Here is an 18,653-nt window from a genome sequence, read left to right on the forward strand (position 1 = left end):
AGCTCCCTGTGCAGGGCCCTCCTCTCGCGCTCCGCCTGCTTCCTCAGAAAGAGCAGCTCCCGCTCCTGAGCCCGGCATTCCCATAGCGAGAACGAAAACAGCGACTCGCGGTACAGAGGGTTGCTTTTGGACAGCATCAGCTTCCAGAGTGGGGCCATGAGCTCCTTTCGTTCCTCGCACGGATAATGTCCCCTGCCTAACTGGGCTTTCGTGCCATTGATGTCCCACAGCCTTTCCTGTGCGTTGGGGTAAGGACCTGGAGGTCTTTTCAATAGAGAAAAGCACAGCGCGCGAATATCCCGCTCGACTGTTCTTGAACAACAGTCTGCAATTAATCGTTGTTTCTAAAAAGACACAGCTCAGGACTCGGTTCTTCAATGGCCAGGAGTTGCAATGTGTTTTCAGTGAAATGCAGTCCTAAAGGGTGGACCGTCGACGACAAGTACACATCTCTCCAATGTCCGCACCTTCGCTTGGCTTGTCCACAGCAGTACTCATCCAAACCACAGATTCCTTATCTATTTACAGACCAAGCTGTATAAAGCAGGACACTTAGCGTGACTCAGCCCTGCTGAGCCTCTTACTGCCTTAAGAAAAGTGCTGAATTACGTACAGAATAAGGTATAAGAAAAAGACGGGTTTTTCTTCCTATTCAAACAGCTCAAAGACTCAGGTTTCACCACTGGGGAATCAAGGCCTAATGTAACCAAACCCTGAAGGCAATTCCTTTCAACGAATACCCAAACATAACAGCACGATCACGGATTTGTCTTCTGCGTAATGTGCAGCAAAGCGAATGATAAAAGTGTCCCGGGCCTCAGGTTCCTAAGCCTTCAAGTGCATTTTAGAAAGAGGTTGATCGTGTAAAACCAACCCATAATGCACATTATTGTGTACGATCATTTTTATTAGCCAGCTAGGCAAATATAATGGTATTCAGAATCTGAAAAAATAGTATTCAGAAATGATCTAACCTTCCTATCCTCCCATCCTTTTGAAAATCTTTGGTCCTTTGAAAACAGGTCTACTATATCTTCTCTGATGTAAAAACACAGAAGTGATCTTCTCGCCATACATAAACAATAAAACCCAACTTTACAGACTGGTGCTCATTCGAAATCAACACCCTACTTTTCTAATATGCTTTGTCAGAAAAACAACTCATCAAATTAATTTTAATGGGAGAGAAAGAGGTTACTTTCTCTCAGTACTCTGAGACAAAGGATTTACCTTGGTTGAGCTGGTCCTGACCTATTTAATTCTCCCAGGAGTACCTAATAACATAAACTGATTAATACTAAAGTTGAAGTCACTCTTTAGGTTAAACAATGTTGTTACAAAATAAAAGTTGTTCTGCCCAACTCCGGACTTCAACTTAACACTTACCCAGAGATTGAAAACCTCTCTCCTATTTCACAATGACTAACAAGACTGATAAACTAATTGTCATCATACGTTATACAAAAAATTCAAAGTGCCCATAATAGCTATAAACAATTCTCCTTCTCCTTTCCACTATAAAAATATACAAATGTGCTGGAAGGAAAACAGTGACTTTTTTCCAGGTGGCCAGACGATTGAGCTCAGTCTTCCATCATTAAAATGCCACCAGCCAGTTCTGAATGAGCTGCCGTTCAGTCTCCTTTCACTGAAAGGTAAAGCACTTCAAACACAAGGTTGAATCCCTCCAAATTTCAAATGTTGCTCCCAGCGATGTGGTGTATCTCCGTGAAGTGCGCTTCTCCAGGGGAATCACCGAGACCTCTTGCTGTAAAATTGCCCTACCTGCCTCTCTAGTTCCCTTGTTGCCGATCTGTGCAGACTCCAGAAAGAGCTGAATTTACGCACACAATGCCACACAGCCAAAGATCAAGAGCTGCAGCAGTTTGGCTGCGTAACACTTACAATGAACACGGTGATGGCTCAGAAGCGATAAGCTCTCAGAACTACCAACACAAACTCAAACCCTATCAAAGCACTTCTGTGCCACATAATGGGCAGCCAATGAAGACTTCTGTGAGTCAACACACAATGAATCCACCCGCTTCAGGAATCCAACACAAAGTCCATCGAACTGGTCCCGCACAGCCTGTTTTGTCCTTAGAGGAGGAATGAGTATGAGCAGCTCTGACCTTAACCTCTGCGCAGACGTAAATCCTATCCAGCCTTATGTAATAGACTTCTACAGGACACTCGGACAAAGGCAAATCTGTCTTCTTCCATTGAAAGGAAAGGCTCTTTCTGGTACATGCAGTGTAGCTAAGAAGTCAGAAGCCCAGTGCAAAACAGAGTTCAATTTAGGAAATAAAAACAGAGCAGGGATATTCACAGCCCACTGCACTGCTGCTTACGCTCCAAATGCAGCTTGGTCAACTGGCTAATGCTCAGAACAGATGCATGACGGTGGAAAAAAAGGTCTTATCAGCTACTAAATCCCTCTGGGAATCTGCTGAGGCCCTATTAGAGAAGTAAATTATCCAATCAAAATGCTGGTCATTATCGACTCCCCAAGGGAGCCCTGAAACCAGTAATGACATTACACAGCACAGCGCAGACTCCTTGATTAAACAGCCTTCTTCACCAAGCACTGCAACAGAGCTAGAAAAGCCAAACGGATCTGACAAATTGAATACTGAACTGAGACCGACACTAGACGTACGGGGGTGCTCAATAAAGGAGTGAGCTGAAAATAAAAGGCCAGATTTCAGCCAGCTACTTGTGAAAAACAATTAAAAAAAAAACATTTAGGGGATTGCAATTATACACAGAAGGGAACTTACAGTTTGTTAAAACATCAAGGAAAACAGACTTTGGCAATACTTATTTTAACTCCCTATTCTCTATTGCCAAAATAAGAAAGGATTTATACAATTTCTAGTCATGTACTGTAAAGATATTAAGGGAAAAACAACATTGGGAAGATCTACATGGGTACAGTAAGTAGAAATGTTAAAAAGGGCTATGCAGGAAGTACAAAGACGTCTTTTTCTGTATTCACTTCTAATTGCCCAAAGTGAAACTGTAAATGGACAAATATTCAGGAACATCACCAAATTTATCTCTATGCTCTTTACACTTCCCAATTCTATCCACACACAAGAGGTTTATACAGTAACGGACTGCACAGTACACAGTGAAATCACTAATGGCTGTTGCGATTCCAGAATGCTGCCACCAAACCTTTATTACTTCCCTGTCAGTCACAACACATATCACCATTGTTGTGGAGTCTATATGTGCCTCAGACCAGACAGAGGAATGCTGAGTAGAAAATGTGAGGAATAATGAATCCTGGAAGCTAATACTACAAGTTGCATGCTCCACTGCCTCATTACTCCAGTTGAATTTAAAGGCCTTCGGGGCTATCATACAGTACTCATGTACTGCCAGCCCTGAACTTTAAATAACTGATTATAAACAACCACAGTTGTGCACATCAATTCAAGCTGACAATTGAGGAACAGGTATGGAAAAGGCAGAAACACTTCTGATAATATGAACTCTGTGAATATAGTAAACTCTGTGAATAATAGCAGCTAATAAAAAAAGCAATTTCCTTGTTTTCATACAACCAGTTTAGCAGTGACAGAAGTTATTTCTCAGCAGTATCACATTTGTCCACCAGATGGAAAGTCTTCACTAGATTCCAGTCAACTTTTGATACCTCAGTGTAACAGTTCTTTGGTATTTCAGTCAGCCAGTTCCTCACTGTTACGATTAAATCATATCCAGGCATTCATAAGCTATTGAGATATATCGCTCTGAAATACCAAACTCACTTCTAAATAGACAGGGAGTTGAACTATTGATCTCTGGATGTGTCGTTCTGTGCTCCTACTAGCAATGAACTGGAAAGCAATGTAACTGAGCTGTCCATAAATCAATGCTTTCCATTCCTTTTTTCCGGCACAGTGGAACTATGGAATCACACAGCTGGAGGTCAAATGAGCAAACATGAAATTGCTTGGTGACAATCCCTAATTGAAAAGAGAACCTTGCATGAGATTTGAATTGCTTTATTTATAAAGAAAGCAGTGAGATTTTACTATACTGTCCTTGAATGCTTTTGCCTTCTGTTCTGCTGAGTCAACTATAGTTTTATAAGGAGTCTGTAAGGAGACCTTTGTGAAGCATAATATTCATCCACTTTCGGTTTAGAAATAAAGAACAATAGAAAGATGAAATAATACTGTTGATACAACCAATATTATTTTAGATTTTATATTTTGGTTTGGACACTGTAAGGATTTATTGAGTTATTTTTTTAAATGAGAGTCTTTAAATATGTCAGTATAACAACAGAATGTTATTAAGAAATGGTGGATAGAACGGTAGTGTAGTTCTTTGACACAGAGGCCATCAATAATAATAATAATAATAATAATAATAATAATAATAATAATAATAATAATAATAATAAGGGCCCCAGTACACTCACCATACACCAGCTCTCAGTGGGGAGGAGAACAGAGTGATGAACCCAATTGATAGATGGGGATTATTAGGAGGCTATGATTGGTAAAGGTGGGGGGAAACTTAGCCAGGACACTGAGACTAACACTCTTACTCTTTTTAAGAATCACCCTGAGAATATTTAATGACCATGGAGAGTCTGGACCTTGGTTTTACATCTCATCTGAAGGACAGCGCCTTTTTTACAGTATAGTGTCCCCGTCACTATACTGGGGCATTAGGACCCACACAGACTGCAGGGTGAGCATCCCCTGCTGGCCCCACTAACACCTCTTCCAGCAGCAACCTTAGTTTTCCTAGGCGGTCTCCCACCCAGGTACTGGCTAGGCTCATGACTGCTGAGCTTCAGTAGGCTGTCAGCTGTGAGCTGTAGGGAGATATAACTGCTATCTGTGTTAATAATGTATCTTCTGTTGCTGTACTGAACCCACGAGAACAGCAAGAGAGAGATTTCATGCTAGACACGTAAACACCGAAATGCCAACCTCACCTCAGAATGCATGAGGAAGCATGTGGAAACAGGAGAGACAAGGAAAGGAAGAGGACGACCCACCTGAGAGCGAGCAACTCGTGTCCTGTCTTGTCGTCAACTTCGGGCCGATCTCCTGACAGTTGAAAAGAGAGGATCTTGTTTTGCTGCCACGCAAGTACAAATAAGAGACCAGACACCTGCTACTCTCTCCATCACTTACACAGCCTTCCCGTTTTTCATTTCAGCAGGAATAACAGCGACCACGATTTAGGTGTATTGAAAATGTTAACTGAGTTTTAGTTGTAAGAGTTTTGGCTTAACCTGTCTAGCCATAGGATGGAGGAAGGGTGACCAGGGGGAAGCAGCAAAGGTGGAAATGGGGTGGAGGGGGGTTACAAAAGAGGAATGTGAAGAAGGAAAAATGTTTATGCATCATGTAGTTTTTTAAAATTGAACAAAGGAATGATTGTGATTTCCGATAGCTGAGGCAAAGTGAACTTGTCCGCTGTCATGCCTCCCAAACCTTCATTGTACACCCCCTTTGCTTCATAAATTACGATAAATTAAACTTATATCTACTTTTCTCCCACACAAACAATCATACCGACATACAGTCCTGGTGCTATGATTTAAGAAAATCACTTATTCACTCTAGAAGAAGGAAAATTAGAAAACAAAAACACCTAATGTTTGAATTCTTCCAAAGACAAATGCAGAGTGTATGATACATGTTACATTTTAACTGAATGATTAAGAAGTGATTTAAAATGTTCAGTGGAGTCTACCTGATGTTGATATGTATTTTCTAACCTTCTTAAGACTAAAGAATACAGATGGGAGCTCATTCATAAACCACACTGGGCTTCTTTTAACCTAACTCAGAGGCACCTTCACATTCAAAAGAGGAAGACCATTTTCAGTCAGAAAGAACCAACTCACGGTCACTGAGGTTGCTGTTGACCCTCTCTGCCAGTGCCAAGCTCTGTGCCAGCTGCTCTCTGAAGCTCTGGCCCATGTAGTAGTCGATGTCGTTGGCACGGAGCAGCTCTTCAAAGGACTTGGTGGTGTCACCCAAGTGCTGGGACAGGATGTGACAGACGCCACGTCCAACTCGCATCTTCTGCCTCAGGTGGGAAAGCTCACGGGCCTGCGCTTGGATCAGGGAATCGTATTTCCTGGAGAGAGCACAGGGCCACCGTTAGCAAGGGAAATCTTCACAAGAATACGGAAATGGAGAAAATTCAATTGGAGACGCTACACAGAATTATGATCCTTTACGCATTTTCTGCAGGAAATAACCTGCCTAGATTTCAGGTTCTATATAGTGGATATGGTGTCAATAACAGATTGTGAATAGCAAGTGCAGGAATCTTTCTTGTCCACCCCATTCCTAGTTCCCTACATGTGATTTAAGAGATGATATGCAGACTTAGGCATGTGACTTAAGATACAACAGGCAAAAAAACTGAAGGAAGAAGTAAACGATGAACACACTACAGAGGTATGTAGTTTCTCTGTGGTGGTTTATTTGGTTGTTTCATTTGCACTTCCAAACAGGGGATTTGTTAGTAAGGGTGCGATTTTGTGATGCCGAAACCTTCTCTGGGTCAACATTTATTAGGATTAAAAAGATATACCGTAAGATAAAAAAGATCTTTTTTAATTGGTGCAATGGACACATCTATTTAATTAGGTTGGATGAACACAGCACAGCTCTATGCACTACTGATATGGCCTAAAGATTTTTTTAAATTAAAATGTAATTTGGAAAGTATAAGATAGAGACGTGCACATCTGGTACAACAAGCCTTCAAAGATACTGGGCTTTGTCCAGGCTACTGAATATTATTGTGAATTTAGACGTCTATGTTGTCAAAATTCTTGCTGATGTCCCAGTCTACCATGAGGTAACATGTTAGATGGGCTTACTGATAAGTGTTAAAATTATAGTTTTTAATTGTTTCTGAATGAATGTGCTGAGCACTCAAAAAAGAGAAATTGGGAGTGTTACGGGCTCAAAGGCATACAGAAAAACCTTTTGGTGGAAAATAAACGTGTTAATTCCAGACTATCTATATCTCATATAGAAAAAGCATATCTACTGTGATTCTCTCAGGTGAAAGCAACTGAAATTGAATGGGTGGAGGGATCCATGCTAACCGTTCATGGGCAAAAACAGTCAGTACAGACCGACAAAAGGGCAGATCCTAGGTCTCGTTGTGCCACTATGTAGCAGCAGTGAGCCGTACCCACCCTGGCCAGGTGGCAGACTTGAGATCTTCGCTGGAAGCTTTGCCCTCCATCCTGGAGCTCTTGAGCTGCGCCTCCAGCGATGCCACGCGTGCCACCAGCTCCTGCAGCTCCTTGTTCGGCCGCGGCGCCGGCACGCCTGCCACCCCGTCGGACTGCCACCCCTCGTCTTCCTCCGCGCCGCTGGGGGTGGGGGAGGCGGCGGCGGCCTGGAAGTTCCAGTTGACCTTGCGGGGGCGCTCCAGGCTGGAGGCGTAGTCGCTGGTGGTGGAGAAGGAGCGGGCGCGCCGCTGCAGGTTGCGGATGAGCTTCTCCGAGCGCCGCAGCTGGGCGCGCAGGTCTTGGATGTGCTGCTGCAGAGCCGCCACATCGTCGCACTTGCCCAGCTCCCCTGCGTCCGCCGGCCACGCCTTCAGGCTGGAGAGCAGGGGCTGAGGTGCCAGGCCGTACGCAGCTCCATGCACATCCAGATCCTCATACTCTGTACAGGGAACAAGCCTGGTTAGAGGATCAGCAAACACTTCAGGGAACAAATGGCTGTAAATCTGGCACAATCAAGTGATTCATCTCTGTAAGCATGCAGCTCAAGTTTGGAAGAAAAGACTTGTAGCGATATCGCACCTGCCATATTTCTTCTGCATACTCATTCCTCTACATTCATACTCCTGCATATTTCAAGCCTCTGAGTACATTAGGCTTTAAGTCTTGCTTAAGTTTAATCGTGTCGAGAACCACATTATCTTGCTAAGCCAACACACTTTCATCTTCGCAGTAGCAAATCGCACTGTAATATATCCGGAGCTCCCCCAAGTGGATAAAAATAAGTATTGCATTTTTCTGGAGATGTAACAATTGGTCTTAAAACTCCACAAATCTAGTAATACAACTGAGATCAGAAGAAATAACGTAAGCATGCTATTCAGCTTAGATTAGCTTTATGGTTAATCAAAGGAAATAGCATTAAAAAGCGAGTATTTGACACTTCTCTTGGAAGTTTTTCTGCTTTCTTGCAAGGTAGCAGTCACCTGGGCTGCTGGCGTCCTCTCTCTCTGCCTCGTTCTCACTGCGCCCGCAGGTCTCGTAGCCCAGGTCCTGCAGGTCCACCTGCACCTGTTTGCTGTCCTGCTCCACTGAGGTCTCGGCTAGAGAGCCACACACACAGACAGGGCTGTCAGTGAGTGGGCACTGCCATTTCAACACACATGGCAGCACAGAACAGGAGGGGGTCTCCATCCTGAAAAACCACCTCGGGTCTAATTTCAGTTCGGATTGCTGAACACCTACCAGCGAAAGTTATATTACACCCAACTTAAAAAAAGCAACAGGAGAGGATACAATTTACTATATTGAATAGCATGTTAAAGTGAGAGGCCTTTAAAATATATTGTTATTAAAAAGTATTAAAGAGGTACTTCTGTAGCACAAGTGGTTAGAAAATGGCACATTTTTGTATTGAAGGACTACACATTTTAAACATGAAGTGTACATAAACATTTCTCCACATAATTAAATTGCCTCATTTAAACTAAGAGAGCTATGAGAGATGTTATTTTGCCTCAAGACATAAATTAACATCTCACTCTAAGGAAGAGCAGCAGTATACACAGAACTTACAGAGAAGGACTCGATACTCCTTGAGCTGCTCAGCCTGGGCCTGCACTGTTGCCTCGGATACCATCAGCCTCTCCTGTAGCTCCCTGTTGTCCTGGAGACTCAAGGTCAGGTCAGAGCGCAGCTTCTCGCTCTGTTCTCGAAGGCTGACCTCCACATGCTCCCAGAAACGGCCAGGGCTCAGCTGTGTTGGCTGACGGAAAACACAAACACAGGCAAGTTCAGAGATGAGCAGGAGAATGTTTGACACTTCTCGAAAATCAGAAGATTTTTTTGCACTGGTAACGTCTACAGGGAAAGTGAAATTTGAACTCTTTTAAAAGTTCCTTCAGGGTTGTTTATTTTTAAAATCAATTTACTTCCACACATACGTTTGATCATATACTGTATTTTCTCCCATGTTTGCAGTTAAAAACCAGAAAACTGTTAATCACGACCCGATCCGTTAATCATGAACATGTAAGCAACTTCATGGAACAGCTGACACTATTTCTAATAAAAAAATCTAAAGAAGAGATGTAATTCAAAGGCAGAATGCATGAACAAATTTAAGATCCATGACATTCAGGCAATGAAATGCAACGAAACTGAACACACATTTCAACAAAAGATCCTTTCAAGTAGACTTTTACAAATGGTAATTTCTAAATTACACTCACAAATACTGTAACTGATGCTATGAGCTAACTCATCTTGTTCTTAACAGCCTCCTGTGCCCTTCCAAAAATATGCATCTAACAAAGACACTTCTTTCCTCCTCCCTTTGGCCTAAAATTTCAATTCAAACTCAGCTGCCAATTTTTCAATTGCTTACATAAACCAGTGCCCAACATCAAATAAAAAAACTCATAAAGGTCAATGGTTACCCGTACAGTGGGTGAGACATGCTGAATCGGAATGTGAAAGAGATGGCTCGCGCTCAATGTCATTCAGTAAGGTCAGCTGGTGCTGAAGATACTTTGAAAGGTCAGAGTGTGTCTGAAGCAGAAACAAGTACCAGTGAAAGACAGGCGGGTGTGTGTCTCTTGGCAGGCTGTATTTTCCTTTTGTGTTCTTTAATTCGCTGATATGGTGTCACTTTAGTCTGCAGAAGCCATGTAGCTACGTTTCAGCAAAAGTTCGGAGGTGCTTTATCCTTTCTGTGTCTAGGCCATATGATACAAGCTGAACAAAACTGAAAAATACATTTAAAAAATCATATATTGATAGGTCTGGAATATGCTCTTAGGTGCCACAGTCTATGTCAATGTTTTTGCTGTATGTAAAAACATTGAATACACTGTACATGCACAGTATTCATAAGAAATAACTAAGTAATGCTAAAATTGTTCAAGTAGGGAGCTGCGTCAGCATGCGTAGGCTGCAAAGGAACAAGTAAAGGTTTATTCTATGCTGAAAAGAGAAGAAAAGAAACAGGGTTTCTGCTGTGGAGCCTTCTTCTGGTGTGGCTTTTCGGCATGGAATAAACCTTTACCCGTTCCTTTGCAAGCTAAAATGATGGCAACTTCAGCTGATAGAAAGCAATGGAATTTCAGTGGACTGGTCTGAGTGGGGAGTGAAGTGATCACCTGTGAGGAAGAGGCAGAGTCAGTGTCCTGGGACAGCAGGGCTCCCAGGTCCAAAGACTGAGGCCGGGTGCATCTTCTCTTTCCTTGGCCCTCCCTGTAATGCATAGCCGGTGCACATCTCTTCCCCTGCGCCAGTCCCAGCTCTCCCTCTCCGGCCACGGGCCCAGGCGGTTCAGGGCCACACGCGGCCTCTTCCTCGGGGATCTGCCGCTCCTCCCTCCTCAGCTTCACTCCAGCCTCCTTCTTCCGTCCCACCCCCTCAGTCAGCCAGCCCGCTTCCCCGCTCTCCCACCTTCCCCACGTCTCCTGTCCCCTCTGGCCCTTCAGCTTATCGTTCTCCAGTCGCAGACTCAGCAGTGCGTTCCTGCGACAGGGAGGGAACGGAATTCGGAGAGATTCAAAGAGAAACGGGACAAAACTCCTTGTAATTCAGGCTAGATTTCGTCTGTGAGCCCATGTTACTGTTAGGTATAAGAACGTCTTTTTAGGTCACTAAACCTAACCAAATAACCAAGCATTCTTAAAGATGTTATTGACACTGGCACACGTCACATGTTATGACAGTATTCAGGAACACAATAACTCTTTGACCTCCGTGCTGAAAGGGAAAATATAATTATATTCCCAGGACTTTTGGCAGGTTTATGCTGAAATTACCACGTACTGCCTTTTTCCTCCTGGAAAACAGCTGTAACCAGCATGTTCTGGTTGAAGGTTTACCTCATCTGCGACAGCGAGGCGTAGCCAGTGCTCTCCAGCTGCGTCTTCAGCTCTCTCAGCTCCCTCTCGGCTACGCCCTTCTGCTCCATCAGCTGCTGCACCTCACACCTCAGCTCGGCTAGGCCCTGTTCGGCCAACAGTGCATCCTGGGATACTGTCTTGCTCAAGGGTCTTCCACCCAGGCAACTCTGCTCACTGGTATTTCCAACACTCTGTTCAGAAGAAACGAACATTCTCAGCACAGATGGCAATATACAGATAAAAAATATATTAGAAAGCAGCTTACAGCCGGAAGCATGAGATGAAACAGGCTTCAGCAATGACAGCAGCAGAAACCCAAACTGAAAACTCTACAGTATAGACAGTCCTAATCAAGGAATTCATGAAGCCAAAGGGAACAGTCTTTTACACTGACAGTATGCAGAGAATTCAAAATCCAGAATGCAAGGGTCTAAGAATAACTCATAAATGATTTCCAAGGCCATGGGACTGTGTGTTAGATTGTGATCTAAGATCTGACCTACTTTTTTTTTTGCTCCAAGCTCTGATGGCTTTGCTTTGGATTTGCGTACCTCTTTGGTGGCCATAGTCAGAGCTGTCAGTTTCGAGTTCTCGTCCTCCTCAATGCTGTCTGTGAATTCACTACTGCCATCCTCATCATCATCATCCTCATCCTCCTCCGCGCTGACCTCTGAGGACACAACACAGAAACATAAATACAAAATACACCAGAAATATTCTCTCTCTCTCAAAGTAATACCATTTCACATTAAAATGAATAAAGAGTGCACATAAACATTATGTATTGTAGTTAGTGAAGAATTTAGGTTACTTTTTTATTACACACCCATCCAATGTGGAATTGTCAACTGTATATTTACATCCTGGCTCACACTGGGAAAATGACTAAGATCAAACAGGTTCCTCTGATCTACTCATCTATTGAGTTATTCATAATTTAAAATGCTACAAGTTCTACAAAGATGTACATGGGGTTAATTTCTAGTCAGTTCACCCACTGGCCTAACCCCTGAAGGCACCAAGGAAATCACATGAATCACTATTCTGTTGGGTACCAAGAGGGTCCTGGCCAAACTCAGCCCAACCCTAATCCCTGACAGTGCTGAACCAACTGCCTGGTCTCTAATTGGGGAATCCCAGTCAGAGCATCGGACATCACCCAGCCTCAAACCTGTGATGTCTAGATCATAGAGCTCAATCTGCACAGCAGTTTTAAAAAACTTTTAGAATAACACAAAGTCCAAAACAGAAAAATGCCGTTTCCTCATATATCACCGCTGCAGACCTGAAGAGCAGTTTGTTTTACATGGAAACATTCTATTCTGTTTCTATGGAAAGCAAACACAATTTCTCCTACACACGTACACAGCAATACAGAAAAAAATAACTTGTAATATGCAGTGTTTTGAAAACACAAAATTAAAATATGATGTTCTATAAATTAACTCCCTATTCTAGGAAAACACTCACTGCAAGTATTCCCAAACACTTCTCCTAGAAAGCATGGGAGAGCTACCTTCGAATTAATTTGTAGAAATATTTCTTCTTCAGGGCTAAATTAAGCAGAACCCTTAAAAACCCTTAGTAGTAAAACATAGATTGCATGAATTATTTCAAAGCCTTCATGGGCATTCCTTCATGTAAACGTAAATGCAGGCTGAAATCAGCAAATATGCTAGCAAAAAAGCTTGGATGAATTTTAATTGTGAATGATTTGTCAGTTTTAAAGTTTTCAGCTGCTTTAAAAACAAAGTAAAACACGACAGGTCTGATAAATTTAAAGTGTAAGTTATCTGCTATCTTATTTCCTAGTTGTGTTTTAAAAAGGGAATTACCCCCATAAGCTTCCCATTATTAAGGGTCTTATGACACAGCACATGGGTAACACATGAACTAAAGGCGGAAATGCTTTTTCTCTTGTGAAACAAGTTACTTGGTCTGCGATAATGAAGGTATTATGGCTGACTGCCACTAAATCAGAATCCCCCCTAAAAGCTGTTTTTTCTTTCCATGCTGCTGAACATTGTGCCTTTAGTCCTCCGTAATCAGTCCCAAGCCTAGACTCCGTCACAAAGAAAAATATCCTGACAGAACACTGGGGTGCTTTATTGAGGAATGTCAGATTCTTGTTTTTCAGAGCAAGTTTTCTGTACATCTTCCTGACCAGGAACTGGTGAGCAACAAAAAACAGTGAGGGAGATTGTGGACGACTCTTAAGATAAGAAAAGAGAAGCTGTCAGATATGCAGTGCTTTTCTGTGCACAGCTCCGCTATCTCAACTGGGAGGGTGGGAAAAAATCCAGTCATGAAATCAGAAATGGCCGCAAGGCCAGTGCTGAGTACATCAGCTTTTTAGAGACAGACACACTAGCACGTGTGAGCAGACCACTTAAAAGCCACCCCCTTGCTCCACCAACGGGTATTCGGCAAAATTAAGAGGCAAATCTGAAAAAGGTCCACCTCTCATTGGTTTTAGGGACATCAAACTGGAACAAGATTATTTTGCCCCAGCAGGACAGGAGCAAGCACTGGCAATAGTTGGGCTGGGTTACTGGGTCAGCACTTCAAATGACACTGGGGGATGGTGTACGATATGCTAAACATTTAACTGCTTCCATTCATTGATATAATTAATATGAAAGATTGGGGGCATTGCCTTTCTCTTAGTCACAAGCCCACTACATACTTAAGTGTAAAGGATGTAAATATTTTTTCCTTATTTTAACCAATTGGCATACATGCAGTGCTATCTTCATCACGTGTTTAAACACACTCGGGTTTAGCAATATCTTTTGTGGTTTCAGCTATGGCTAACTCCATTTGATAGGCTCTTCAGTATTCCAGCAGCAGATTTCATGGGGAACAGGAGAAACTACCAGCAATGATAATAGCAAACCCAATAAAGTGTTAGACAAATTCAAATGCAGCTTATTTATTGACATATTTTAACAAGGCATATCTGATATACGTAATATAAAATATAATACTGCACAAAGCCATGGCTTAACAATGTTTTCAAAAATAGTGCTGCAGTGCCAAACCATATTAGTGGTGTGTTATTTTATGAGTGTTTGTGTGCCAGACCGATATTACAAAATAAACACATGGTTCGTTTAGGTAACTAAGACATAATAAATGTCTAGTATCACAGACAACACATTTGTTCACTGAACACAAATAAAAGTGACTGCAAAATCGAACAGGACAACTTTTAAAGTATTCTGCTCCAGTAAAACATTTGCTCCACTTTTCCTCTCTCCAAATGAAGCCCATCTACCAAACACTAACTTTAAGTGAATCTTTTTTTCTATAAAGTTAGCTTCCTGTTTCCTGCACCAATAATATCTCTTTGTCATTACTTTCAGCCAATTAGGAGCAAAAAACTTTGACAATCTCTCTGCGTGACATAAACATAAGACGGATAAAGACTGAGGTGATATCAAGTGACCCTTCATGGGATTCATCTTGGAGGACAGATGCAGCATAAAGAAAACAACAGGTGTCACATACCTTTCCATTTAAAGACCTTCAGCCGATGATGAAACATTATCTGATGTGTCAGAACCGCAGCCCTTATAGTACTTACACTGATCCAGCAATAAGGCATTGGTGTGAAGATTCAATGAAGGCTTTTTACGTTTCCCAGACACTTTATTTTTTTATTAATATGTCAATTCTCAACAGACTGCAGGAATTTATAGAAAGTTAGAATTCAAATAGAATGTATTTTAAAAATATGGGGTGTTGGGTTATTTTATGAAACCACCAAAACTTGGCCAGAAGTCCCAGACAAGAGCTACAGGATGCTTTTGGCTTGATTTAATGCGAACCGTAATTGAAAGATTTCTTTAATGTAAAATATTAACTCTCATGGGATATAAAACTCATCTTCCTCCCCCCAGGATGCATCTTCATTTAAATTGGACATAACGTAAAAACAGCTACAAGAAAAACAGTGGTTACATAAAAGTACTCAAAGAATGGAGCAAAAAAGCCATGCAAAGTTGGAAATTCATGCACAGAAAAATGCAAATTCCCATGTTATTTATGTGATAGTGTAGCATGCAAAGATAACGTGACAAGTTTTTAAATACTCTCACAGAGGGATCAAAATAGAAGGAAAACATCAGGAGAGATTAGACTACAAAGGAAAAAAATGCTGTCCTCTTAGAAATGTAACTTATTCATAGTGAATATAGTTTTGAAATAAAAGGTCATTACGGAAAATTAACATAGGATAGGATACTGTATATGCATTAGCAACGATGTCTTATTTCAGAATTATTCTTTTTTTTTTCATTTATCAATTATTTCTGTACTTTTAACTTCTAATAAGAATTAAATACATTTCTAAGTCAGCATTTAGAAAAAGGCTAAAGAGAATATGTGCTTATGAAATTACTGGAACCAATTACAAATTCTTCTTAACCTTTCAGTTTAAACAAGGACTATTTACATGGTACTGATACCTTTCATAATTTAAAAATTCCCCTTTTGTAACCTCTTCCCTAGACTGACTCATTATGCTATCCTCAGGGTTAGAGATTCTGCACCAACATGCAGGCCATGTGGACAATGAAAATGACCAGATGGTTGAAAAACAGACTTAATGTTACATGAGCTTCTGTCTGAAGAGGAGACATGATATCTACCAGGCGAATGGATTCTTTGGATGCTTGAGCTGTGAAATAAGTTATAACTTTGGAATATGATTTCTTATTGTTGCAATGTTTTGCTATAGAGTGCATGCAGAAACAGCATGTGTTTTGCTAATGAAATGAGCCGACAACAGCCAAATTGGAGAAGCAACGCCTTTCTCTTTAGCAACTATACAGAATCTGAGATGGGTATTGACATAAAAAGAGCATTTACTACATGCTAGGGATGCATGGGTCATAGACGGAATACATATATCACATTTAGACATTGGTCCTTTTGTTGTCTAATTCCATGCACATACAACACCGATACCAAAAACAGCTGTAGTCAGAAGTGGTAGCACAAATTTATTTCTTGCGATTTAGCTTACACAAAGGTTTGCATGGATATTTCAGTGTCAAAACTACATTTACAAAAAAATTAACACATGGCTTTCTTGGCTGGACTAGTCTTATGAATGGTGGAATTGGACTGTGAGATCAATCGGTTCACTCCACAAGCTCTTTGTCGAAGGCTGTGAGTTTCTGTCTTTTTAACAGTATGCACTGTAACAAAACATATCTAGACCGTGTATCATTTTCTGGTAGAAAACCATTTTGGGTTGGACAGCTGTTGCTGCTGCTGAGACCTGTAGCAGGACATGACATAACTAAACTTGGCAAATTATGTGAATTACAAACAACCAAATGCTTCAGGGTCATCAGCCACATTATGTAGCTCTCAACTTACAGTCTCAACTGGCTTGTTTTGTATGCAGAGCAAGCAGGCAAAACTAAAATGCTACAAAACATAACAAGCTTTTGATTAAACTTGGATCCTAACAGCATAAAAAATGTGACTCGGATTTAGAGAGATTTTAAGATATGCTCTTTAAATGAAATTCAGAAATCAATGGTTTAAAAAATGTAAAAACTGTAGGTAAAAAACATTTTATGGTAATTGTACTTAATTTATATCTTTACCTCAAGATTTTTAGTGCAAGCTTAACCTTGCAATGTAAAAGGATTCTTTCTATGTCCTCTATATCATTATGAACAGTGCACATGAAGAAGTGTAACATTTTTATTCATCTAAATTATGATATGAAAGGATATCTCTATAAATTAAAATATCTTTAGCCCGCACGTATAAGGATGAATGGGAAAAACCAAAAGGTGAATGACTGTATCAGTGTCAAAATACATGCCATACGTGTTGAGGCGTTTCGTGAAAATAACAAATACGGAGCACAAAACAAACACAAGGTATAAATAGTAATTGCACTGAACTCCTTTTGCAGGCAATTTGCACAAAAATGTAAACAAATAAAAACAGAAATTGCACATTGTCATGTCGGTTAGTCGAACCACCAAATACCCCAAGAGGCCAGAGCAGGTGCTTACTGTTAGTATGGATGTTTTTCTGCCCTATATTACATTGTTCACGGTTGCCCCACTATGCAGAGTGAACACCTGGCCCCTCTGCAGCCTGGGCGCCATGTTCTTGCAGAAGCATCAAACTCTCCTGTTCCCCACCTCCAAAATCAGGCTGAGTCATAGCTGCCCTTTCCAGCCTCAAAGCTCCATCTCGGGTCCTTGCCAGGGCCTCCTCCAGCTGCCCACGGAGTGCCTGAATTGTGTCCAGCTCCCCCTGGAGGGCTTGACTCTTCTCAGAGCTAAGAGGAGCAGAACAGTGACACACCTCAAAATAATCTGCAGATTCTAGTCATGAAATCTCTCTTCCTAAAGTGACATCAGTTCACTTACTAACCTCTTTTTTCCAGCTGGACAACATAGCATGGACACACTCCTAATTTATTACCTACATATTAATGATGAAAGAAAAGCAGATGCTACTTGACACAACAGAACAAAAATCCTAAAATCAAATGCATGATAAAATATTGTGACTTTGGCTCCACATAATCCAACAATTTAAGACAGACAACTGCAGGACTGCTTTCTAAATTTAGTTGCTCTAGCTATGTGAAGTAAAATGTGTCTTAATATTAAAGGTAGCTTACCTGTCACCATGGGTGTGCAGCTGGGCCAGACTGTGGTACAGCTCCTTCTCTGCTTTCAGAGCTTCATTCAGTTTCTTGTACTCCAAAACAAGCTGACCCAGAACATGCTGTAGAGACAATCTGAGCATTAACTATGCTCAGCAAACAAAGTCAGGCTTGTTTATGTACAGGGAATGGTGTGAGGAAGACCTGCTATTGCTTATTTGGATTTTACATTTTCTCTGAAATAAATAATTTTAGTAAAATAAGCCCGGGTTAGCCTTGAGGCCAATATTTCGAGTACCTGGTGGTCAATGCTAACTTTGTCCTGTGCTTCCAGCAGATTAATGGGCCCTCTTACTTCCTGTAGCTCCTGGGTGCGTTGTTCTGCCACAGGCAGGCCTGAGGGCTCCACCAGCCGACTATGCAGGTCCTGCCCACAGACAACACAGACATCCAGCTCAGGTTTCGGTTGAACAGACTGGGTCTGTCACAAACACAGAAGGCCACCAGGTTTCACCGGCAAAGTCAGTAACACCACTACAAATACACCACTGAGAACACAGACAAAACTGGTTTCACAGAAATCTAACCAAAACCTCTTGTAAACATCACAGACCTATTCTGTTGTGTGTTTATGACTACAGACTGCAAAACCTAAATAAAGTTTTCAAATAAGTTTTCAAATGCAGGCATCTTTTCTAGAACATGAGAGCTATTATAAATTAGAGGAGGCCCTTTGCCCCACCTAGCCTTTGGTAGTTAGAAGCTAACTGATCCAAGGATCTCCTCCAGTCATTTCTTGAAAGAAGCCACTTCATCAGCTTCAACAACATGGCTGTGTAGCTTGTTCCATACTCCCACAACCCTTTGGGTTAATAAGTGCCTCCTGTTCTTG

At 41.5% G+C, this 18,653-nt stretch overlaps 1 protein-coding gene across 12 annotated transcripts in view; it reads right to left on the reverse strand.

Moving 5' to 3' along the window:
* Positions 1–18,653, reverse strand: part of pde4dip (phosphodiesterase 4D interacting protein) — a 92,070-nt gene that overhangs the window by 13,904 nt on the left and 59,513 nt on the right. For all 12 annotated transcript variants that reach the window (XM_088598204.1, XM_088598207.1, XM_088598203.1 and 9 more), the window contains 11 exons: positions 18,060–18,188; positions 17,777–17,883; positions 17,289–17,428; positions 11,667–11,785; positions 11,095–11,306; positions 10,375–10,738; positions 8,810–8,999; positions 8,221–8,337; positions 7,199–7,676; positions 5,885–6,120; positions 5,027–5,078 (listed from right to left, as the gene is read on the reverse strand). In XM_088598204.1, the coding sequence (XP_088454330.1) occupies positions 5,027–5,078; positions 5,885–6,120; positions 7,199–7,676; positions 8,221–8,337; positions 8,810–8,999; positions 10,375–10,738; positions 11,095–11,306; positions 11,667–11,785; positions 17,289–17,428; positions 17,777–17,883; positions 18,060–18,188 (2,144 nt within the window). The remainder of the gene's footprint in view (positions 1–5,026; positions 5,079–5,884; positions 6,121–7,198; positions 7,677–8,220; positions 8,338–8,809; positions 9,000–10,374; positions 10,739–11,094; positions 11,307–11,666; positions 11,786–17,288; positions 17,429–17,776; positions 17,884–18,059; positions 18,189–18,653) is intronic.

This window comes from Lepisosteus platostomus, chromosome 11, assembly GCF_059453375.1.
Source record: "Lepisosteus platostomus isolate fLepPlt1 chromosome 11, fLepPlt1.hap1, whole genome shotgun sequence".
Classification (NCBI taxonomy): Eukaryota; Metazoa; Chordata; class Actinopteri; order Semionotiformes; family Lepisosteidae; genus Lepisosteus; species Lepisosteus platostomus.